The following is a 25,528-nucleotide window of genomic DNA, read 5'->3' on the forward strand; positions in this document are numbered from 1 at the left end:
GGGTATATGCGCAAGGCAACTTCATTTATGTAGCAGTTGCTTTTACCCAAAATGAAGGACAATTGGAAACAGGATCGCAGTCCACAGAGCAAGAGGACTTACAGTCTTTGCTCAAGGCCCCGGGAATGAAATCACTCAGGACGCAAACCAAAAGACTTCCGATCGCAGACGCAGCATCTGAACCCAGTGGGTCACACACCACGCGCACATCTGCAGTGGAAGTGGCACGAGCAGAAAGACAGCCTGCACAGGACGTCCGGCCAAATCGGGAACGTGGGTCACTGTTTTTCTACAAAGGACAATTCCCACTTCGACATATCAGAAATCAGCCTTGACAATAATCTACTGAATGGGACCATACATGTTTTTTTGTAGGACGTTTGTGCAGGGAAAACAAAATATAAGGTCAATATAGGTGAGAATAAGCAGTGAGATTCATTATATTTTTACAGTTGCGGCACACAGTGTTCGGTCACACCACTGAAGGCTCAGCCAGACAAACATCGCCCTCTTTTTATGTCCGATGGATGAACGTGCGGTCCGAACAGCAGGGCACAGGCAAGACAGTGGACTGAGCGGCCAATCAGAGGAATTACTGACGGGCCCATCAGGGAGCTCATCAGCGCCTTTGACGGGGGGGACCGGCCGGGTAATGAGGCCCTCATTAGCGCTGGGTCACAATTACCACTTTGTGTCCCCCTCTCCATCCCTCCCAAGGCTGAGGACACCGTGTGAACAGAGTCCAAATTAAGTAATTATCCCCTTTAAAAGCGCAGAGGGCTGGTCCCATATGGAGAACTTCCAAACCCCAATGTTGTCGCGAATCCATAACGATCCACTCCAGTAACTTCTGTCTGAATGCGTGTCTGTGGAATGGTGGTCTGTGGGAGTGTCACCGTTCATTTGGCCTAAATGGGGGGACAAAAAGTTGGCAGGGATCTGAACCCTCTCTATACCGGGATCAGAGCCGTTTACCTGCACTAACAGCAATCCTGCTAAAAACATACAGCACTATGGGGTATTGCACCCTGCATTTTAACTCCGTTGCTCACTGATAAACGAATCTTTGCTTTTACAAAAACAGTTTTTAAAGATCATCTCTCTTGGTCGATAATCCCCGAGTCATTCATCATTCCGTTACACGATTTTCACAGCCACATGGTACCACTGAAGACAAACAAGAAGAAAACTCCTGTATTTCTGAACACTTCCACAGGAGCAATAATATTTACATACTGCATATATTACTGGATATTTATAAACTGTTTATAATATACTGGTGATACTGGTGCTCTGAAGCCCTGCTTCTGTTGGTAGTGATGCTCAGGGTCACTTACTCACTGTAAATTATGGAAGTCATCCAGCGTTAAGGTGAGTAATTTCTGAGTGCAGTGAAAGTCCCAATAAACGCTGAAGGTCCGTGGGATGCAGTCCAGCAGAGAACGCAAATCATGTTTAGATTCAGGTACCTCAGCCCTCTGCTGGTCGTAAAGGATTCTGCGCAATAATTCATTTCAATGACTAATCTGTTGCTACAGACTTGCTACAAATTTTGCTCACATGAAAAATCCTTTAAAATGTATTTCTACCGATAAACGGAAAAACTTCGTCAGTTATCTTCAACAATACTTTGCTTTTACGCAGCACGAAAATTACAGCTAATGCGTAAAGTGTTTTCCATTAAAGAAATTAATTAATTAAATAGAATGGAACAGCTCCATTGCTTACCAACTCAGCCGAAAGCAGCCGAAGATCAATTGTGTTGGTCTGCCAAATTTGGGACACGTTGTTTTAAACAGTTCATTTAATTATTTACACTAGGATTATATGCTGTACATGACACAAAAAAATACAGACTGTCTGTTAAGATGCAAATCTGCAAGACATCCTTTCAAGTAGCATTTCTGCTAAATTGGTTTGCAATAAATATTTTCAGGGCTTTCAGAGCTGATACAGAAAAATTTGCATTATTTTAACGTTTTATATATAAACTCACACAGTTAAAAACATCATGACATTGTCAATCAGAATAAGCCCAAATAAGTCTTAATTAGATGCTGGACTGTCTGCTGGTCTGCTTCCTGGGCTGCTGTTGGGAACTTCCTCTGCAATGATGTCAAAGCTAGATTTGCGATTTATTTGATAGTGTACTAAGACAGAGTGAAACATCTCACAAAGAATAACATAAAAATTATCCTGCCCAGGCATAATTGTACTGTTTACTTTAGAATAGTGGTTCGAGGCCCACATTCTTCCTTGGGCATAAGTCACGACCCAAATTTTTAAACATTTGAACCATAGGCCTATATAACAAGTCTGATGGATGAGATGCCGGTGGACAAAAAAAAATGTTTTAACCACACACTCCATGACCAACTGAAAACAACCTGCGTGTTACAACCAACAAGGTGAGAAAGGCTGCTTCAGAACACACTCTAATTCTATGAGGTACAATATGGTGTATAGGCGTATGTCATAAAAGGGGGAAGAATAAACTGAGGGACAAGTCTGTCGCCTTTGGCTTGCTCATTGGGGGCTTTGGGTGCGGATGCTGTAAAGCGCTTTGAGACGATGTAATGTTGTGATAATGCGCTATACAAAAATAAATTTGTTGTTGTTGGATCGGCGTTGACACACCACAACACACAACAATGAGAAGTGTCCTCTGCATTTAACCCATATGGGACATAGCAGGGGGCAGCTAACTCAGTACCCGGGGAGCGGTACATTGTTCAAGGTACCTCGGTGGTGGGGGATTCAAACCAACAACCTTTCAATTACAGATGCGCTTCCCTAACCATTAAGCCACCACAGCCCACCGCACATCGCCCTTGTGTATATGTCTTTGTGTGGATTACGTTAATATTACATTGTGGGAAGCAAACATCCCCCGCAATGTGATAAAAACCTGTTATTTTAACATTGTGGGGAGCATTGTTCAGATCCCCACAAAGATCTGTTGATGCAATCAAAAAAGTGCAAATGTATGCCAAAAGTCTTGTATTTTGTGTGGTTACTAGCAGTTTCGGTTAGGGCTGGGTTGGGGTTAGGGTCGTCATGTTGGGATTAGAGTTTTCCTCACAGAAATTAAGTGAGTGGGGGGGCGGGGGGGCATACCTCATCCTTGGCTCCGCCCTCTACATGCCGCAGTTTGTTCTTCATCATCGTGTAGATCTCAGCCGGGGGTTGGTCCTCAGGGGGGCTTGGTGCGGGGTAGCTGGGAGGGGGTGGCGGTGGGGGCACTGGCTCCTCGGGCCGCCTGACTGTGCTGTTGAGGGGCGGCGGAGGCGGAGGGAAATCCGGCGGGGGAGGCGGGGCCACGGCATCGGGGCGCCCGGACACCAGGTCAGGGTCCAGCATGTCCATGTAGGTCCGCATGTCCGCGATGTCTGTGCCGCTGGAACCTTACGGGAATCACGCAGTGACAGGATACGCCCACAGGCTAGTTACTCACCCCAGCATAGGACCGAAACCCGGAACCTTCCCTAACAGCAGGCCACAGCATGGAGAAAGATCACTGAAGGGTTGCAGGGTGGATTGGGGGGGGGGGGTCTTTCTGCACTGCCTAAAACAAGGCAGTCCTCCCATACAGCTCATAAAAAAACATCTGCTTTCCTAAATGAATTCTTTGCAGAACAGGCAACATTGCTTGATATTCACATATTATTTTTGTTTCAGCAGCCACTGGTTCATTGATAAGTACAGAAAACAGTAACCTTTCAAACAGAAAATATGTAAATTCAGTCACATAAATGTGGCCTAAAAAGAGCTTCATTTGGAGCATAAGTTCAGTTTCGTGGAAAGATTCTGACCAACTGTCTGAAACGGGAACTTTGCCATTCAGGGTCTGTCCACTAGATGGCAGCACTTATTACACAACCAGGAATCCAAACATCACTAAGGCACAGTGTACTCAGGTATAGCAGGTGCCCCTGGTTAGCTGGTACATATGCAGGCTCCCATTTTAGCTTAAGTGTTTAAAGGCTCTATTAAAGTAGTGGCTTCCCTAAATGAATGAAATGATTAATTATGCCCCCCCCCTTATTGGCTGGCAGGACATGAATATGGGCCTTTGATGCTGACAGAAGAGCAGGGGAGTCCATCTTGTAACGTTAACATTAGCTTAATTACGTCTCTTTATTAATGTCATCCATTTAATTTGGACAACATTTCACTAGAACACACATTTTGAGGCGCTATGTTTTACGCTCTTTCAGACATGCGGCTCGTCTTCCGCTATTTTTGTACAGTCACTGCGTGAACGTCTTTGGCAGTCAGAGACAAATACGTTTAATTGATCTTCATGTTGGTGTGAAGCTACGATATTACGTCTGTCAAAGTCCATGCATTATTTTGACTTGACCACCAGCACACCTTGTATGGCTAATCAATATGTCATTTACTTTTTACAATTAATTAAAAAAATAATAATAATCAGCTACAATGCAGAAATCAGCTGCATATCACTAATCAGCTACAGTTAGCATTTGAATCAATGTGTGTATAACAGCAAGCATATCTTGCATGTGTGCATGTGTGTATTTCTATCTCGAAGGAAGGTCCTGATCACCTGCTCCTCCAGGGGGCGCAGTCCTCTTCTCCCCAGTACTAGATTGGCTGGAGCTGCAGGAGTCGTAGTTGGACAAGGTGCTGGAGGGAGAGCCCATGTCAAACCGGGCTGGTTGCACTGGGGAGCGGAACGTGGCGTTGGGGGACGACAGGCCCGAATCAGGCTGCTTGTACTCCAGGTCAGCTGAGGGATCTCTGGAGAGCACACGATGCTGCACGCTCTGGAAGACACACACGGTCATGGGCTACACTCACACACACACACGGTCATGGGCTATGATCACACATACACACACACGGTCATGGGCTATGATCACACATACACACACACGGTCATGGGCTATGATCACACATACACACACACGGTCATGGGCTATGATCACACATACACACACACGGTCATGGGCTATGATCACACATACACACACACGGTCATGGGCTATGATCACACATACACACACGGTCATGGGCTACACTCACACACACACATGGTCATGGGCTATAATCACACACACACATGGTCATGGGCTATGATCACACACACACACACACAGTCATGGGCTACACTCACACACACACACGGTCATGGGCTATATTCACACACACACACACACACACAGACACACACGGTCATGGGCTATACTCACACACACACACGGTCATGGGCTATGATGACACATACACACACACGGTCATGGGCTATGATCACACATACACACACACGGTCATGGGCTACACTCACACACACACATGGTCATGGGCTATAATCACACACACACACACACACACACACACGGTCATGGGCTATGATCACACATACACACACCCGGTCATGGGCTACACTCACACACACACATGGTCATGGGCTATATTCACACACACACACACACACACACGGTCATGGGCTATAATCACACACACACACACACACACACACGGTCATGGGCTATACTCACACACACACACGGTCATGGGCTATATTCACACACACACACACACAGACACGGTCATGGGCTATAATCACACACACACACGGTCATGGGCTATAATCACACACACACACGGTCATGGGCTATATTCACACACACATACATGGTCATGGGCTATACTCACACACACAAACAATCATAGGTTACATTCATGCACACACAGTCATGGGCTATACTCATGCACACACACACACACAACACACGCACAGATACATAACACACACAAAAAGGCTAAAATCACACACGCATACACATGCTAATCTCATGCACACACACACACACTAAAATCAAAAACTCACATGCTGTCACAGAACAATCACACACACACACAGACTAAAATCACACAGACACACAGGCTAACCTCATGTAAACACAAACACACACATGCAGACACAGGCTAATCTGACAATCATACACACACACATACACACACACACGCGCACATATACAGGCTAACCTCACGAGGGCACACACACACACACACACACACACACAAAAAGTGAGTCGCCTTATGAAAATAACGTGAAAATCCTGTGGGATGAGCAGGCCGAGCCAGAGCAGAGTTTACAGGAGATGCTGCCATCAACAGCTGAACCGAACAAAAATCATCTCTATGAACACAGCAGAGAGAATGTAGCATGTTACTGTAAGAAGCCACACTGAACTAATACTGTTCATAGGCGCTGAATAAAACCTGCTACAACAGACCATGGCACTGAAAAGCACCAGTCAGTTATTTTACTAGTTTATTCTGTCAATGTATAACCTCATGCTTTAGGTGCGTATATGCTAGTTTGAGTCTTTTATATTTGACACATATAAAAATGTAAAAAATAACTCCATGATCGATGCCCAGTATTTAACAGATTAATAGCTACTTTCATATGTATAACACTATTTATAGAAAACTTCATCCACTGCTATTATTAGATATGTAAAGTTGACAGTGAACACGACCGGCATAAAGCTTTCGCTAACTTGCCAGGATGCATGCTGCGTTACTCGGAAACACAGTGGGCGACGTGCAAGGTCATGCGCTGAAATGTTTGTCTTCAAATCTCACTCCTCCACGGGATATCGAGCTTGAAAACATTCCGGCTTTAATACCGTTTCACAATGGGGCGATACAGCGAACAGACCGCAGCCTCCAGGCCCGAGCCAATGTATTCAGCAGTGAGCTATAATCGAGAAGATCGGTCTCCTGTGCAGTCGGCACTTTAACCTTATTATCAGAGATCAGCTGAGTAAACACTCCTTGTGTTATAAAAGCCCAATTACTCGGGGCGTTTTCAAGGTGAATATAATACAGGATTTAAAGAACACACATGCATACTGAGACTTACAGCATCTCCACAGGGGGGCCGCGGTCGTGCCAGTTCAGGCCATACAGGGCTCCATCGCAGGGCTGTTTGCAGGCTGGCCGGTGCAAAGCCTACGCCCCATAGCTGCCAGGTGGTGGGCGGAGCGACACGCCACAGCCCGCCTCCCCGCGCACACACCTCTCCCTCCCCCACCCTCAGGCGCACCAACATCTGCTGTCCCTGGGGCTCAAGGCCTCATGGGTAACTGAGCCTAACAGAGCAGCCACTGCGTAATTAAAAACTAGCATTTTAGCGAAGTTGCTAGCAGTGCGGGATGCACCTGTATGAGAAGCAGAGGCGTAAAAAGTGCGTTGGGGGGTGGGGCTGTTCTGCCCATTATTTAACTTGGCTTCATTGTCTGCCATCACCCCTCCCCCCCCCGCCCCATGAAAAAATATACACCTGTTGGGGGGCTGAAACATCTGCAGAGGCTGGACTTGGTGGCCCTCAGGAAGCCCAGCGTTCAAGGGGCCAGTTCATACTCTCTTTGGTGTGGGTGTCTTAGCAGGAAGGAGGAGCAGTAAGACAGGCCCGCTGCGGGTTCCTCACCAAGTTCTCAACAGTCCGCAGGTACTTGGCACACTGGGTATGTCCGCCACATTCGGCCAGCTCGGCTGCAGTGAAGCCCTCCCGGTCCCGCATCTGCAGCTCTGCCCCATTGACCACCAGGATCTGGCAGCACTGGGTCCCAAGAAGGAAGACGGAGGTGGTTGGTGAGACACACTGCATATACATTTATTTAGCCTCACTCGGTGATAACCCTGGGATTTAAACCAGCAACCTTCTGATCACAAGCACAGCTTTCCAACTCACTGAGCCGCACATTACACGCAATAAAACATCTTAGTATCATCTCCATCAAAGGAGAATGATACTGATCAGAAATGTGAATGAATGCTACAGACTACGCCAAAGTCATTAAGATACTAGTAAGTTAGTAAATGAACTTTATTTATAAAACACTTTAAAAGCAACATTTGTTGATCAAAGTGCTGTAAAAAAAATCAAAGAAACCAGAATATAGAAACACACATCACAGAAAACAAACTTCTTACTCGAAATATTCTCAAGTTTCTTTAAACTAAAGTTTGATTTTAAAATCCGAAACCGAGGAAGCAGCATCGGTACTGCAGTGGCAGAAGTGCCATCACCCTTCATTTTTAATCTTTTAGTCTCCTGGGAACTGCCAAAATACTGCCAATGACCTCATGAATCCTGAGCTGGTGTATGTGCAAAGAACATCGGTTACAGAGGAAAGAGTTAATTCATGCAGAGCTTTAAATGTGAACATTAAAACCTCCATTGCTCTGTTAAAACACCCAGCTATGTAAATGAATTAAAAAGCCTTATTGTTATTGCTACCTGACACTCAGTCATGCTTAGCTGGGCCACTGAATATTTTACTGTCTGTGCTGACAGGCAGATTGGTCCCCAGCACCTCTGGGCCGTGACCCGGTAACCTACTGTGCCACCAGACACAGGTCCCGAACCACTGGCACGGTACCCACCTCCAGCTCGCCGTTCTCGGCGGCATCGTGCAGGGGCGTGCCCCCCCAGCTGTCGGCGACGGCCTCCCCCCCGTGCAGGAGCAGCCAGCTCAGCACCTTGGCGTGACCCCGGCTGGCCGCGAAATGCATGGCAGTGGCCCCGTTGGCATCCCGCTCTGCCAGGCTGACCGACGTGAAGCTCATCTGCGCAGACGGAACCTGTCAGCCATGAGCTCGCATCCCCCCCCCCCCCCCCCCCAGGGTGCCTACTCAATGGAACCCTTAGCGATTAGCAGGTCACGCTAACGAGCTGGTTAAAAAAAGCCGAGCTCACCAGCCAGGCGATGATGGTGCAGTGTCCCATCTGAGCGGCGGCATGCAGCGGCGTCATGCCATCGCCAGCCGGGATGGACGGATCAGCAGTGCAGTGCTTCACCAGGTACTGCACCACCTCCAGACGGCCTCCCTGGCAGGCCAGGTAAAGCGGAGTGGCACCATTCTTTGTTTGGGCATTGACCAGGCTGAGAAGCAGAAACACACATAAACACAAAGACACACACAGACAGACAGACACACGCAAAGACACACACAGGCGCAGACACACAGATACACACACAAAGATTATTACAGTTGAAATGTGCACTTTATTCTTCGGTGCAGTTTTGGACACTGATTTATATCTTGAAATATGCAGAAAAATACCTTTAATGGTAAAACAGCATCACCAATAATTACACAATCCTCAACCATATAAATGCTGCAAATCTAAAAATGCCAGGGCATGCAGGAATCGTTAAGTGGGAGAACACGAGGCGTGTGTGTGCATGTCTGTATTTGTCGATACATATTCAAACTGCTTCTCCTGCTCAGGGTCACGTGGATCCTATTCCAGACAGCAGAGTGCATAAGGCTGGAGGATGCCCTGGGTGCGAGCCAGTCCGTGGCAGGGCGCATACACACAGACTACAGGCAAGTTAGAGACATCAATTAACCTAACTGCAGACCAAAACAAACAGGTGGTAAATATTTCAGACAGGAAGGGCATGCAATCTGTTGTCAGGAAGTAGACAAGACCATGTATTATTCATGAGTGTAATGGAAGTGGGCAGGACCTCGAGGGTGACGAAAGCTCAGGAAATACACCCACACAAACATGAAATGCATTATGAAAACATTAAAACGCAGAGAGGGGCTCGAAGCCGTTACAGAAGGAGGGGACTCAAAAGCCGGACACACAAACGCTCCCCATGGAGACTCAGCGGGCAAAAACTCTCCTGGGTGTGTTTACACAACGGAGACTCTCTGCTAGGCATCGTCAGTCAGCTTTGTCTGTCTGTCTGTCTGTCTGTCTCTGTCTTTCTGGCTCACGCACAAACACACACGCACACACACACCTAATCCCAGCAATGATGACCTTAACCCCTATCCAGCCCCAACCTTAACCATAATTAAACAAACAAAATACAAGACTTTTAGCATTTTTAGTTTTTTGATTGCAGTCACAGATTTTTATATAATTGAGGTTTTCCTTATTGGAACTGGAAAAAATGGCCCCCATAACATCAAAATAACAGGTTATTTATCACGTTGTGGGGACATTTGGTCCCCATAACATAATGCATACCTGGACCACACACACACATACCTGTTCAGAGGGTTGACCATACACTACCAGTGAAAAGATTTTGCACTGTGAAAAGACTTTCTGTTTGTATATCACCTAATATTTACGAAAAATACTCTAAATATTCTTTGCTAACGAGTAAATTTACAGTATGAGTACATTTTGAGTACATTTATTTGAGTATCTTTATTGGCAAGAAAATGTCATACCTTTGACTCATCAAAGTAACCTCCTCTAGCAGAGAAAATTCAAGACATTCTTTCTACAAGGGACATTAAATGTTGCTTTTTCATGGGATGATACGATTAACTAGTGAGTCTGAAGTTAGCTACTGCATCTAAAGTTAAAGGACAACCTTGAATTTGACTATGCCATCTTCACGTAACCAGATAACAGGATGTCAGACATGCACTGTTACATACTCTTTCCATGTCATAAAGGGAACTTGTTTTATTTGACTGTAAATTTGAGCGAACTCAACTTTCCAGTACTTAACAAGAATAAAAACATCGCAGTTTATGAAATAAATAGAAAAAATGCAAAAATGTTTGACTGGCAGTGCATACAGTAATTCACATGATCAGGCTTGTCTGGTTTTCTGGATTTAACCTGCATAAGGTAAAGTAATAGAGACGGCAATATTACCGCTAGAGGTGCTAAAAAAAAACCTGCCACTCAAACTGGCAGAGCCGTCTGCAGTGTGGGGTAGGTAACCCAGCCGCCTGCGCACTGCTGAAAGTGTAAGTGTGCCCTTCAAAAATGAGGTCAGCTTCTCGGTTGCCCTTCCTGTCTAAATAATTCAATGCCAGAATAACAAGGTTTGCATTCAGGAGACCTCATGAAATTTAAGAGCAGCTGAATGGTCAAAATAAAAGGAGAATATTACTACGTCACAAGGAAAACTTGTATCATTTTTGGAAGAAAAAGCACAGGTAAGCCCTCAAACTCTATGAATTAGTTTGAAGATTCTCAGTTAAGTAGAAATTTTCATATACATCAAAGCTAAAGTCTGCTAACTGTTCTGGACTGGCGCAGCCTACCACAGGCCATAGTTACATTTTGGAAATTCAAATTTAATAAGTCAAACTCATGACGCCATCGCTGCACCGAGCTGCTGGAAAGTATATTCAGGAGAGTTAAGTGGGATCATGGAAGGAAAAACATCATTTCAGGTTCTATGTCTTGCCAGAACTGCAGGATTTTGTGAAGAAGCGCTATTTGAATACCTCAAACTGTTGTAACTGCTAGAGGTTACTTTGTTGAATCAAAGATATGACATTTTCTTGCTAATAAAAGTACATAAATGGTGAATATACAGTAAATTATTTGTTAGCAAAGAATATTGAGTGTACTTTTAGTAAATATTCAGTGAGTGATATGCAAACACAGAAAATCTCAGTGTGTGTATAACCTTTTAACTGGTTGTGTAGCTGCCAGTTAGAATACAGCTCTTTCAGAGAATGAACGGCACCAAAACAGAATTTTAGATCCACCCAACCAAGAAATATCCTCCAGGAAAATAACCAGCATCATTCAAATTTTGGAGTTGGTTTGGAGATGGTTTGGAGTTAGTTTGGAGTTAGTTTGGAGATGGTTTGGAGTTAGTTTGGAGATGGTTTGGAGATGGTTGTACCCAAAGCGGTAGACATTTTTGGAGTAACCAGACCAGCATTAGATAATTATTGGCACAGCTAAAGTTAGGAGGCCTTATCACCCACGCCCAATATCCTCCGTGAGTCACCTCCAACCAACCATCCTCCGTGAGTCACCTCCACATATCCATCCTACCGTGAGTCACCTCCACCCATCCTCCACGAGTCACCTCCGTCCATCCATCCTCTGTCACCTCCACACATCCATCATACCGTGAGTCACCTCCACCCAACCATCCTCTGCGAGTCACCTCCGCCCATCTATCCTCCGTGAGTCACCTCCACACATCCATCCTACCATGAGTCACCTCCACCCAACCATCCTCCACGAGTCACCTCCGCCCATTTATCCTCCATAAGTCACCTCCACCCAACCATCCTCTGCGAGTCACCTCCGCCCCTCTATCCTCCGTGAGTCACCTCCGCCCATCTATCCTCCGTGAGTCACCTCCGCCCAATAACCTCCGTGAGTCACCTCCACCCAACCATTCTCTGCGAGTCACCTCCGCCCATCTATCCTCCGTGAGTCACCTCCGCCCATCTATCCTCCGTGAGTCACCTCCGCCCATCTATCCTCCGTGAGTCACCTCCGCCCAATATCATCCGTGAGTCACCTCCGCCCATCTATCCTCCGTGAGTCACCTCCGCCCATCTATCCTCCGTGAGTCACCTCCACACATCCATCCTACCATGAGTCGCCTCCACCCAACCATCCTCTGCGAGTCACCTCCGTCCATCCATCTTCTGTAAGTCACCTCCACCCATCTATCCTCCGTGAGTAACTTCCACACATCCATCCTACCGCGAGTCACCTCTGCCTAACCATCCTCTGCGAGCCTGTTCAACTGTTTGTGTGTGAAGTATAAGGCTAAAGGTTTGGGTTCCTTAATCTGAGTGCAGTCCAGCTATATATATATATATATATATATATATATATATATATATATATATATATAGAGAGAGAGAGAGAGAGAGAGAGAGAGAGAGAGAGAATTTTTTTCTAAATACATTGAAACAATAAATAAATGTGACTTTTAATGGCTCTAAGAGCCATAATTTAGGGTTAGGGTCCTTCATAGATGTTTCACTTCTCTTTACATTTTCAACCTTTACATCACCGGCAGATATAATCTGTCACCCCTGACCTCTCGTTTCTCCCCTTTGTCTCCAAACAAATGCAAGACGTCCTCAACACAAACCTTCACCTAGAGCAAGCACACAATCTCAGGGCCGCTTGCCCATCTGATGATTTTAATAATGTCAAACAAATGAGTGATGGATGACGCCGTATTTCTGCGACGCGCGACAATCCCTGACACACAGACGTTATCTCTGACCTCCCAGCGCTGCACCCACACAATGAACGGCTGGCAAAGAAGAGGCTGCCTATCGATCCGCATTTGTTTCCTTCATTATTTTATGACGGGCTGGCTGCTGCAGGTAACCATAGCGACAGCAGTAAACACACCAGTGGCTGAATGGAACACTGCTATCGGGCTCTGGCAGGACATCCAAGCCTGATTAAAGTTTCAGCAGCCGCCACGAGACTCAGGCTGAAGGCAGGGAGATACGTGGACGCAGCGTGGAGCACATGTGCTGCTCCAGGCTTCCTTTTCAACAGCAAACAGCTACTGTCTTAAAATAATGGCACGGCCATGAGAAAATGTCAGGGAGCCGTTACACATATTTCCACATTAGGACCTGCTAAAATATGATAGAACATTCATCTAAGACTTAGCGAACAAAGATGGTCTTATTTGTCAAACAAACACCATATTTCTTATTGCCATCTTTATCGAACATTGTTTTTTATGAGATGGCTATGAATTTATTTCATTTGTAAAACGTATAATGTGACTGCGGACCAATGGTGGCCCCAAGTCTTTGGAAATACTTAAGTGAAACAAAATAATGCAGCATTTGCCATTTGCGATTGCATGAGTACAGGAACACTGGAATTCTTCTTTTCACACGTCTCATTTTGGACTCATTAAATACTTACGCACACATTAACATGAGAGTGAACCTTGGAGTCTAGGTGCAGGGAGAGGTCAGTTATCTGGGGCATAAAGGTCTCGCTCAAGGGCCCGACGGACACGTATCTACTTCAGCGACCTTCCAATCACAGGCACCGAAGGCCAATCCACTGAGCCGCAAGCCGGCGGTCTGGTGAGCACCAGCAAACACAGAGCTGACCGGCCGTAATCGCACTCGAACAGAAGTCTGCTGTCAAGAGCAGATAAGCGAAATTGTTTTTTCGTTATACAAAAGGTCAAACCCACACCTGGTTTAATTGGAATGCATGACTCCAAAGAGGCCCTGTTCTGTTATTCCAGAAATCGCATGCTTTTCCACCATTGACCATACTAATATACATATCCATCTATCCACCTTACATAAAATACTGCGTTTATTTTTCTCGATGATGATCAGATCGCAATGTGGCAGCCATACTTGCAGAAATGCAGACGATTTGAAAAGGCCCGTAAACACCTTCTCATAGCTGTAGCGTTTAAACCTCTGCATGTTGGGTTGTGACGTTAATATCTAACTATAAAGGGCTTCCTCCATCCTTCCTGCTGTGGCAGGGTGACGTTTCCAGCAGGGTAAAGTACCCCTACAACCTCGGCGTAAGGTGATCCATGTGACCTTAACTGTTTGCATGGTGAGAGCTATTTCAGTTTTGGGTTTTTATTTCTATGTGGACGCTGTATGTCCTTTGGGAGAAGAAAATGTGGCAACAGGACTAAAGTAGCGTTCAAGTAGCATGGATGCTACTTTAGTTATGTCACTACATCACTGAACTGTGGTTCTTATGACCTTATTGGCTCATCTGCACCACAATAACAAGGACAACCCCCCCCCCCCCCCCAGGGGCGGACACTCCCTGTGGGACCACTGAAATTAACATAAAGCCGAACCAGGGCTGCGTAGGGAGGGCTGTATAGGGGGGGTGGGCTGTGTAGGGGTGTCTCAATTACAGCGGAAACACATTTTATACAAATTATGGCTGAGCAAGGATTTTACATCACTACTAAGTTCATCACATACCCTTTACACAATAGCAAGTACAAAAGGGGATAAAGTATTCGGAAAAAATAACAGGACGCGAGCTCAACAAACTTAACTGACCATTGTTTAAAGATTAAAAAGACCTGCATGTGTACAGAAGTGCACTCCTTTCAACAGCTGCCTCAATTTAAGAATTTCTTCCCCATAACTCAGTTGATGCAACTCTGTAGTCGTTCCAATATCTACGTTCTGCGAGTCTGCTGGTCAGCTTGTTGCCATAGCGCATCCCATAAGAGCATCACACGGACTGGGAATCAAACCCAGGCCTCCCACAAAACTGGTGAGAATTGTACCACTGAATCACAAATACTGAACTGGACAGATAGAAGCGTAATTACATTTACCTATTTAGCAGACGCTTTGGTCCAAAGCGTCAGACAAGTGAGGATCAGGCAGCCTTCCAGCACAAAGTGGTGTTAAGGACCTGACTCAAGGGCCTAATGGTGACACCACTCTGCCAGATAGGGGATTTAAACCGGCAACCATCCAACCATGGGCACCGAGCCCTGACCTGCAGGGCCACACACTGCTCATTTACAAAGGACTCAACAGATAGGCTCACACCTTCAGGGATGAGGGACTGGATCCAACCCCCGCTCTAAGGGAGTGGAGTTTACATGCTCTCCTCATCGGGATTTCATACAGATATTCGGATTTCGTATGGCAGTCGAAAAAACTGAATCAGCATCTTAAAATATGTGTGTGATTCTGTGTGGGGCAGTGGGGTGTGCATCCCATCCAGGGTGTCCTTTGCTCATGCCTCGTCCTTTCTGGGATAGGCTCCAGACCCACCAAGACCCTGTACTGGGCAAGCAGTACTGGGCAAACAGCCCGTACCTCACAGTGTGCTAGCAGCAGTGTACAGTGTGGATATGTGGCTAACAGCCCGTACCTCACAGTGCCCTAGCAGCAGTGTACAGCGGGGATATGTAGCTGACAGCCCGTACCTCACAGTGCCCTAGCAGCAGTGTACAGTGGGGATAAGACTAGCATCCATACCTTGGACTGTGGCTAAGCAGAAGCCGCAGTGATGTCAGGTCTCCCTTGGCAGCGGCATAGTGCACTGGAAGAGCGCCGGTGTCCGTGGCGACACTGGGGTCGCCTTCGCCACTCTGCAGCAGCCAGTCTGTGACCTCATGGTGGCTGAATCGAGAAGAAAGGTGTAGGACCGTAGCCCCTGAGCTGTCCCTGTCCTGTTGGGGGAACGTGGGGGGGAGGTCACAGTGAGGGATTTGACACATACAGTAGACAAACATTATAAATGCAGAAGTAACTGCATAATTTTAACCTGCTTTAAGCATTTCTCACAACACATTTTATGATGCCCATTAAATTATACAGATCCTGGTCAGATCTGCAAGATATAGATGAAAGATGTCAATTATTACTTTAAACTAAAATGAAAAAGTTGTCATGTACCCCGATCGCTGCCAGCAGACAAACTGATGAAATTCCCGGCTTCAAAAAAATGGCCACAACATCACCGATGATAATTATTATAACTAAAGATAAAAAAGACAGCTTTAAAATGTATTATATCACAATACTGGTGATTTCTAAAGTCTGAAGGGTGTCGACAAATTTTCTGTAACCAAACACACGCAGTGACAGCCTGGCAAATCCCAGTAGTGAATAATCCGTCCCTTTTCTTTAATCATTTATCCTATTCAGAATCGGGGGGGGGGGAGGGGGGGGGCATCAACCCATCACAAGGCACACTCACACACCATTTGCTCACGCATACAGACAATTAGGTAACTCCAATTCACCTCTGCATGTTTTTGGACTGTGGAAGAAAACTAGAGCACCAGCAGGAAACCCCTCAATGACAGGTGGAGAACATGCACACCTTTCCGGAGACTCAAACCCAGGTCCCAGAGGCGTGACCCAGTTAACCACTGGCTGTCAGTGCTGCCGGTGGTTAATCCATTCGCTAATATCATTTTTAATTCTAACTAACACTAAAAATTACAGAAGTATAACACAATTTCAAATTAACAGAAACTAGAGGGAAACATTTCATTATTGGCAGAAGAAAGTAATTCTATTATTAAAAACATTTTCGGCTTGAAACATGAAAATAATGTCTTGAAGTACAAACGTGTAGTAACTGTGATATAAGTGGGCTAATGGAACCGTGTTCAAACATATTTAATGCACTGCTTATCGTGCATTAACACTTACATAATAAATACAAAATAAATAGTGTATAGTACACTTATAGTGATAAGCATGAACAAAGAAAATGAAGAGTGATAACATTAAGAACAATGGAATATTCAGGCACACAGAACACAGATAAGTAACTTAAGCTGTAATCCAACTGTGAGAAGTGGCCCAGCATTTCAGCCAATGGTGCAAAGTTTTAAGTGGGAGTTCAGTTTAAATGTAAACTTTTTCTATCTTGCATGACTTACATGACCGGTAGAGGGTGCCTGATCAGGGACGCCAGGAACGCCTTGGATGGGACGCTAATCCCTCCTCCAGCAGGCATATACCTACCCACACATCCACTCTAGGGCTGCAACAACTCCTCGATAACATCGAAAACCATGGGTAATTAATACAATCTTCAAGAATTTTGTCACCGATTGGTTGCATTTTTGGTTGCTGCGGAAACTGCATATAATGACATCACCTACTAACATTAACATTGGTGTGTCACGCCTAGTCCTTACTTCACTTTTCTGCGTGCTGACTCTTGTGTTCATACTACATTTGTCTGTGGACACAGACGGGCACGGGGTGAGTATCCCGAAGCCGCCTTAACGCTACGTTGTTCGTAAGCTCTATGTTAAAAGACAGAACTTACAAATGACGTAGCGTTAAGAAGACGTCGGGAATCTCAGCCACGGTCTGCACAGGCACACAGCAATGATCTTCAGCCAGACCAGCAGGGGGCGGAAGCATCGCAAAAAACACAAATTCAAGTGGTGCAGGGAAATGGGCAAACATATGAAGAGTTTTAAACTTCTTAAACGGAACACAGGAAAACATACACCCCCCCCCCCTTCACAGCAACAGCCCCTGAGCAAGTGTACCTAATAAACTGGCCCCTGAACATAAATATACATTCACATGTTCATCATAGATGCTTTACACCAAATTAAAATTGAAGTTAAATGTCCACATGCTCTATTACGTGACACTTACAGTATCAGAAGTGACTGTTCTAATGACTACACCTGAAAATTCAGCTTAATGAGTCTTAATTAAACGATATTTTAACAACTTATCCTCGATTGCACCTTTAACGACAAACGCTTGACTGCAGATCGGCATCAGGCGAAAGGCAGGCCGGCACATTTCTACTGATTAGTTGCTCCACTGGGTTAATTATGCTGCAGCTCAATGGCTCATAAAGTGGTTCCATGGATGGTCTGAATGCCCACAGGATCATCTCCCACCTTCCCATCCAGCTATGTTATGAGCTCTTAGCAGATTTTGCGCCGGAGAAATGGTTGAAAAAGTCAGGCTGGGGGAGGAAAGCCAATTACAGCTCCCTGTAGGCACATCAACGACCACTCAGTCCTCATGTGTCGTCGTCGTCGTCGTCGTCGTCCCCCCCCCCACTCAAACATCTGACACCATCTACAGCTGGAATGAAATATTACAGTAAACCTCACAAACAACGTCCACTTGCCCCAGAAGCACCAGATTTACTCCTTTCTCCATAAAGACAAAAATGATGACATCAAGCATTTGGTGCAAATGGAAAATGCACAATGGAACCACAACTAGAAATCTCAGATTTAATCACCTAGCTTAATGAGATAGTGTGTTATCACCATTCTGATATCCCCGTGACTCTTCAGTGCTGCATCTTTGTGTTTCACAATGTTCACTTTTATTAATTGATTGTAACCAGCACTATGTTCTATTAAGCATATGTTTAGAATCTAGCTTTTTTTCCACAACAAGAGAGAAAAACTTCTGTAACTGTTTTTTAATTTTTATTACATATTTTTTGAGTACTCGTGTGACAATATAAAGCATGTATGTATTTTAAATGGTAAAGACAAGGTCAGCTTTATTATCTTACTGCTGTGCCGTAATGATAAAGCAAATGCACCGTTACTACGGTCAGATCATGTAATCGGAACAACGGAACTGTATAGTTATAAAATACAGCATCAGCTTTTAACTCTTACGTGTTCTTCAAAATGATTTGTGCGAATATATGTAATAGAACACCTAAAAAAACTCGCTTAACAGATATTGTCATGTACCTTCATCAAACTGACTTACAGTAAAAATGTGTATTTGGTGGATTCAAGAGCAAATTCAAATAAGCTGCGAAGTTGCTCAAGAATTGGCTGTTTCAAAGTCTTCAGTTGCTTTCCTTCTTGGATTAACAGGGGAATATGATAATGAAATCCATATAGGTAGTGATTTCTCAAAAGTCTATTTGTTTGAAGCAGTTTTACATTCATACACCACGTCAATATACTGTATATACGATTGCATGATGCAAGGCTGAAATAACTTTCGAGCTTTATTACCTTCGCCCGGCAGCCGCCGCGCTCCAGAAGCCACTGCAGACACGCCAGGTGGCCGGTGGCGGCGGCGTCGTGCGCCGGATTCGCCCCGTTTCTCGCCTCGCAGTTACCGGCCAGTTCAGCCTCCTCCACCAGGTAGCGCAGAGAGCTGAGCCTCCCCGTCCTAGCGGCGTGGTGCACGGCCGTGGCGCCGAAGGCATCCCTCACGTTGCCATCCAGTGCCCGCTGCGCTACCTGCGCCTTCAGGGTCTGCAGGTCTCCGCTGCGCGCTGCCTGCAAAGTCCGCTCCACGGGTGCCGTCATTTCCAGCGCGTCTTGATATAATGCCCTTTAACACGTCTACAGGGATAAAAGTCACATTCAGCTTATATAAGTGATTATTTTACTGAGACGGTCCCTTTACTAGATTACTTTCCATCACTATCTTTTATTTCTGAGCCCCGTCCTACCAGGTATAACATAGCGACTGTTAACGGCGGCAATATAGTATCTTACTTGTTTTTTTCTGTTGGCACGTGATAAGCGACGGTCCCACTTTAATATAAAATGTTCTCGCTTTCATTCACACACTTTGGTCTAACAAATTTGCAGTTTCTGCATCATTATACGCACATAAGGGCAAATGCAAAACTACACATTTACCCAGCAGCCTGCGGTATAACGATATATTTCGCTTAACGTAACGAATAAGTAAATGCTGCAGTTTTACGGTCTTCCACGGCGCACGCGGGGCATTCCCAATGCACGCGACAGTCAGCTCTTCTCTTGCAGGACCTCGCTTGCCAGCGCATTTCTTCGCAGTGCTATAAATCTGAAGACGTTCTGCTTCGTTTTATTTTCGTTTGCTGAAATAAACACGTCTCTGAGCTCCTCTTATCGCGGCTGCTTCAAATAGCTCAATGGACTCTGTCACTTGTTGAATTATCTATGACGGGTACCGGGTTGCCAGGTGTATCCCTGTGCTCTCCGGCTGGTGACTTGTTGCATTATCGGTTTACAGCTCCCTTATTGCGGAAGGATTTCTTCTTAATCCTGGTCCTGCTCTTACTGTGCACGTCGCCTTTTGTTCTAACCGAGGTTTTAATTTGACTAATCCATATTATTTTGGCTCCCGTTTCCATGATAACTATGATAAATGCCTTTAATTAGCTATTTCTTATTCACGAATAAATAATTATATTGCGGCAAGTCAGTTATTTAAATTGTTTAATATTTTCATACGTTTCCAGTAAGTATTCTGATTCTGAGGCTATTGCTCATGTTGTATGGCACTTTTAAACGATTTATTTTAAAGCTAAAAACGGCCCATTTATATTCACGTTGTTGTTCTGAATGGTCGATATATTTCTTTTTCATCGGTAGCATGAGTGACATGACATGCGTAAGTGACATGATCATTTAGGCGACCCTGCTAACTAACTAACCGCGTCCTGGGTTGTTCCCTGCTTTACCCTGCAAAGGTTGCGGCAATTTTATAATTTTCTACTTTAATGGTAATCATCCAAGGGTTGGCTCATTCGGTAACTGCCCACTGACTGTTACAAGCGCATTTAAATGTCAAAAATTAAAACAGGCCTGGCAGGTCTGCATTTCAACCTTTTTGTTGTTGCTTATACATACTCCTATATTTGTATGTACTAGATTACAATAAAAGAGTTAACTGTTATCAGATTGTCCAGTATTTTATGTGACGCTTTAAATGTGGTCCTTCGCTTATTGTGCTCTTTACGTATTAACCTGGTAAAGTAATAACGCATATTCCCTTATCTTCTGGGATAGAAAGATTTTCTTCTTATTTTTCACTGTCTCTATGTGCGCCCAGACCTTACAGATGTGTAGCAACAAACAACCATAAGAAATGTGCTTTTTTTTACAGCAAAAGCCCCTGTGTAAGAGACTGCAACTGCTGGATAAGTCCAATTTTTGTCGATGCCTGTGAATACCGACGTAACCCACAATTTAACATTTGAATGCGCAAAACTGTAAACTAAATTAAAAGCGATATCAAGAAAAGTATCTGTTCTGGCCTATTGATTTTTTTTCTTTTAATGAAGCAGACGGCAGCAATGCCTTGCAAATCCTAGCTATGTGGATTTTTTTAACAAATTTATTGCAGTACCAAAACATGCCACATGATGGCAGGAAGACTTTCCCTTTGAAGCGCACTAAGCATATAAAGAGTTTAATTCAGTTCAGCTACTCTTGCTCTGCCTCTTAAAGTGGGTTTAAGCTACTTAGTACACAGAACAGGGAATAATTATTTTCCAACACTATAATACCAGGAATGTGATTTCGTGGGAATTAAGCATACAGCATTAGCCTGTTCGTATTTCGACCACCGTTATTGACCTCCCCGGAGACCGTTCGTAATTGTCTTGTTAAGACCGCGTTAAGCCCACTGAACAATAACTGATCACTGTCTATTCATTTTCTAACCCAGTGCTTCCCTGGAGACTTTAGCCTCGTGTCTGACGCGTGCCGCGCGGCAGTCTGTTCCAATTGTTCAGAGTGAAACGGACACCAGTCGCCCTGGCCACTTACGCAGTCAGTCAATCCCCAGAGATCCCATGGGGGGGTCCGTTTAAATTCACGGGCTGACAAATCCATATCCAACTACATGTATGGATACACCTGTTATTTTCCGTTCAGTTACATTTTATATTTTTAACAATCGGTATTTTCATTTGAAATACCAATTTATACACGAATGAAAGACTGGTTTGGTCATCATAATAGTAAATCATAATTAATTTATCAAAACTAGTGGATAACAATAGGCCTATTAAAAGTATATACATAGTCTAAGTCCAAATATAAAATGCGGACTTTTATTAAATTAACTACTCAATGTGATGATGGCATATTTTATAAATTAATACGCAATTTTATATATGTATATAGCCTATGGGTGTATATGAAAACATATCAACGCATCCACTACAATATCTGCTGTTTATTCTTAAGGGATTCATAAATTAGCATGACGACACTGAAAGATATTAATGTGCAACCACTCTGAAGTCTGGAAAAGCGGGAATATTGGTAGCACGCGTCAGCCGCGTGACAGTTATTCAAATATCCTCCAATTACGTTGAGCCAGACTGGGACCTCATTGTAACAGCCATCTGTTGATTAGATGTTCTTGACTGAAACTAGAAACGCTGAAGGGAGTTTATTCATGAATGGACTTGTTAGCATATTGCATTTCTTTTTAAAGTAAAAAAAATCACAATGACAACGCATAAAGCTCTATATATTTATACTTTGTCGCATTTATCTTATTGTATCATTTTTTTCCGTTCTTTAAACTTTCTAGAAGACGCTAACCACGGACTTGTGGTTGTACATGTTCAATTTATTTATTGTTGCATTTATAGGCTCATTACAATATAAATGCAATAGCATATATATGGAAATAAGTATCACAACAAAATCATGTGTTCGGCTACATGAAAATCCAAATCCGCTAAATCAAATATTAGACGCCGTCAGAAATTACATATGAATCAATTATTTTGCTATTAATAGGTTTTAAAAAATTCTAACCTTTTTTTTCAAAATACGTAATAATTACTGGAGTAGAACACGTTTAACGCTGCAGAGAATTCCTTCACTGCAGCCAGTGCCTCTGCATTCTCAGTGGGAGTTCCCATCCGGCGGGTCCCCTTTTGTGTCGCGTGCCGTTAATTATTTCGGGTGAGTGAACTCGCGAGCACCTCTGGGGATTGACGAGGCGCCCGAGGCTCAGCGTTTTAGCTGGGTTGTCTTAACGGACGTTTATTTCAGCGTTCGCTTTATTTGTGAATGTTATGTTTTTTGTACATTGGATGCAAGATAAATTATATCCCCCACTATTTTTGTCTGGCATGAACACCCAAAGCTCTGTTTATATCGACATAACTTTGAGTTATGATTAAGTGTTTTTGCGCTATCTTATACATAAGATGCATAATAGCTGATTATTCTTTTAGCATCACACTGCTGTAAGGTGCACCTGCTTTAGTTGTGGGAATTCACGTATATATATATATATATATATATATATATATATATATATATATATATATATATAGATAGATAGATAGATAGATAGATAGATAGATAGATAGATAGATAGATAGATAGATATAATTAATGTATAGAGAACGCGCCTGTTGAATTAGGCGTCATTTCATTGTGTACTTTATGCCAGCATATTATGACCCATGGGCGTTGCCACCATTAAATCTGAGGGGGACGTCTCCCCCTTACATTTCATAATTATTCGTTTGGACACCACCACATTTAACATAAAATATTAGTTTTATGCCAATGTGACCCCCCACATTCAAAATGCTTCTGACGCCCCTGTTATAAACCATCGTGCTGGTATTTTCAGAATCATTTTGCTTGTTCGTAATCCTTCAGAATGCGTTTTTTCAATGTTATGTCTTTATTACTTTCCAATGCTGTATTCTTTATTTTCAAAAGAAGCACACAAAATCCATAATATTGCCTTTTCCACACATAGGTTTATGTGGCAATGAAGGCCAGGCATTCGGGCATATATTTTGGTAACACGCGCTTTGATTTTCAGTGAGCATGAAATGTTCAATGAGTGTTAACGCTCATTAACGCAAGTTGCACGCGGTTTTCAGGAGAAAGAGAAAAGAGACACGGAGACTTTGGTTTTAATAAAGTTTCATCAATCGTAACTGCAGCTTGTCTCTCTTCTCCATCAAGGCTCTTCACTGCAGCTTGCGCGGCGGATCGCCTGCGATCGGGTGATCGGGTGCTATAATGGCCAAAAACAAAGCACTAACACAGATAGAACATTTTAACTTACAAGTACATTTGTTGCTTGTAAATATTATGGTTGATGTGTAATTCATACAGATCAGGATTCATGCGATTCATTCAGAGCGATTTAGGTTGAATGTTTTATCTTGCATTTACTGTTTCATACACATACTCCCATAACTGCATTTTTACTGCATGTCCATGCTTATATAGTCTTACAAGTAACCACTTACAACAGGGGTAGGCAGTTCTGATCCTGCAGTGTCAGCATAGAAAACCCGCTGGATACCGACTCCCCAGGATCAGGGTGCCCTGCGATGGGCTGGCCCCCCATCCTGGGTTGTTCCCTGCCTCGTGCCAATTGCTTCCGGGATAGGGTCCGGATCCCCTGCGACCCAGTAGGATAAGCGGTTTGGAAAATGGATGGATGGATGGACCTGATATTTAACAAAGCAGCATGTATACGCATTGTATTTCAGCGTTTAGTGTGAATAAGCAGATTCATTTTTTTACTTAGTCAAAAAAAAATAGATTTCCCAAAGGATGCTCCTATAAAGAATGAAACACTGAGAGTAGATTGCTGATAAATTGTTCAAATGACGATTGGAGATTCGGGGAAACTGATTTTCATCATCAGCTGACACAAGATCAGTAAGATCGGAGAGTTTCAATTAGTTCTACTGGAATTATTTTGGCAATTTTTAATTATGTATATATTGTGTTGTCTGGATTGTACAGTGTTGTCAGTCAATGCACTCGTAACAAATATAAGCTGCTTAATTTATTATCTAGGTATTAACAAAACTATAGCATTATTCAACAAAATAACACCATCATTTCTTTAATATATAAACCTTTTAACTATAATACACTTAAACAGTATACAGCACAATATATATCACATTTGTTTCAATGTATGTTGTTGCAATATGTTATAGTGGGGATCAGCAAGTTTTGAAAAACAAAAAACCAGGGAAAACATTTTTAATGTTCAATTTATGCGAACCCCCTAGCTGGACAGTGTTTTAAACTGTACTATGTCTTGCGGAATTACTTTGCGGCTAAAGTTAATTGTAGGATCTGAAAATGACGTGCGAGAAAATTCCACTTACCGGTCGCGCGACGCACGTGGAACTGTCAGGTATATCCGCACTCCACTCTTGTACTAATCACACAATTCAACTTAAAAAATGAAAATATTATATTGCGTTTGATTTTGCGTCTGCGTGACAGCACTGTTGTGCAGTCAGGATCCCCCTATATAAGCGTTTTTTTCTAAATATCATATTCAATGACACCGAATTAAATGATACTGGCATGGTTTTCGCTCTACAACGGAGCTACACGAATGGGGTCGCTTTAAAGTAAGGTAAACGGACGCATTTTATTTGTAGATTACATGTTACTTAAAAATGTTGCAATTTAGGGTTAATCATGTTTAAACTATTAAGCCCATATCATTCACAATCATTGAGGATTTAATGCAGAAAGAAAAG

At 43.7% G+C, this 25,528-nt stretch overlaps 1 protein-coding gene across 2 annotated transcripts in view; it reads right to left on the reverse strand.

Moving 5' to 3' along the window:
* Positions 1–20,162, reverse strand: part of espn (espin) — a 40,712-nt gene extending 20,550 nt beyond the window's left edge. For both annotated transcript variants that reach the window (XR_007398522.1, XM_049017213.1), the window contains exons 1-8: positions 19,749–20,162; positions 19,257–19,592; positions 15,754–15,947; positions 8,741–8,927; positions 8,428–8,610; positions 7,469–7,600; positions 4,571–4,790; positions 3,118–3,404 (exon numbers count right to left, since the gene is read on the reverse strand). Coding sequence is in view for 1 of the 2 variants with exons in the window: in XM_049017213.1 (XP_048873170.1) it covers positions 3,118–3,404; positions 4,571–4,790; positions 7,469–7,600; positions 8,428–8,610; positions 8,741–8,927; positions 15,754–15,947; positions 19,257–19,556 (1,503 nt within the window). In the remaining variant the exon portion in view is untranslated. The remainder of the gene's footprint in view (positions 1–3,117; positions 3,405–4,570; positions 4,791–7,468; positions 7,601–8,427; positions 8,611–8,740; positions 8,928–15,753; positions 15,948–19,256; positions 19,593–19,748) is intronic.
* Between the last annotated feature and the right edge of the window lie 5,366 nt (positions 20,163–25,528).

This window comes from Brienomyrus brachyistius, chromosome 6, assembly GCF_023856365.1.
Source record: "Brienomyrus brachyistius isolate T26 chromosome 6, BBRACH_0.4, whole genome shotgun sequence".
NCBI classification, from domain to species: domain Eukaryota; kingdom Metazoa; phylum Chordata; class Actinopteri; order Osteoglossiformes; family Mormyridae; genus Brienomyrus; species Brienomyrus brachyistius.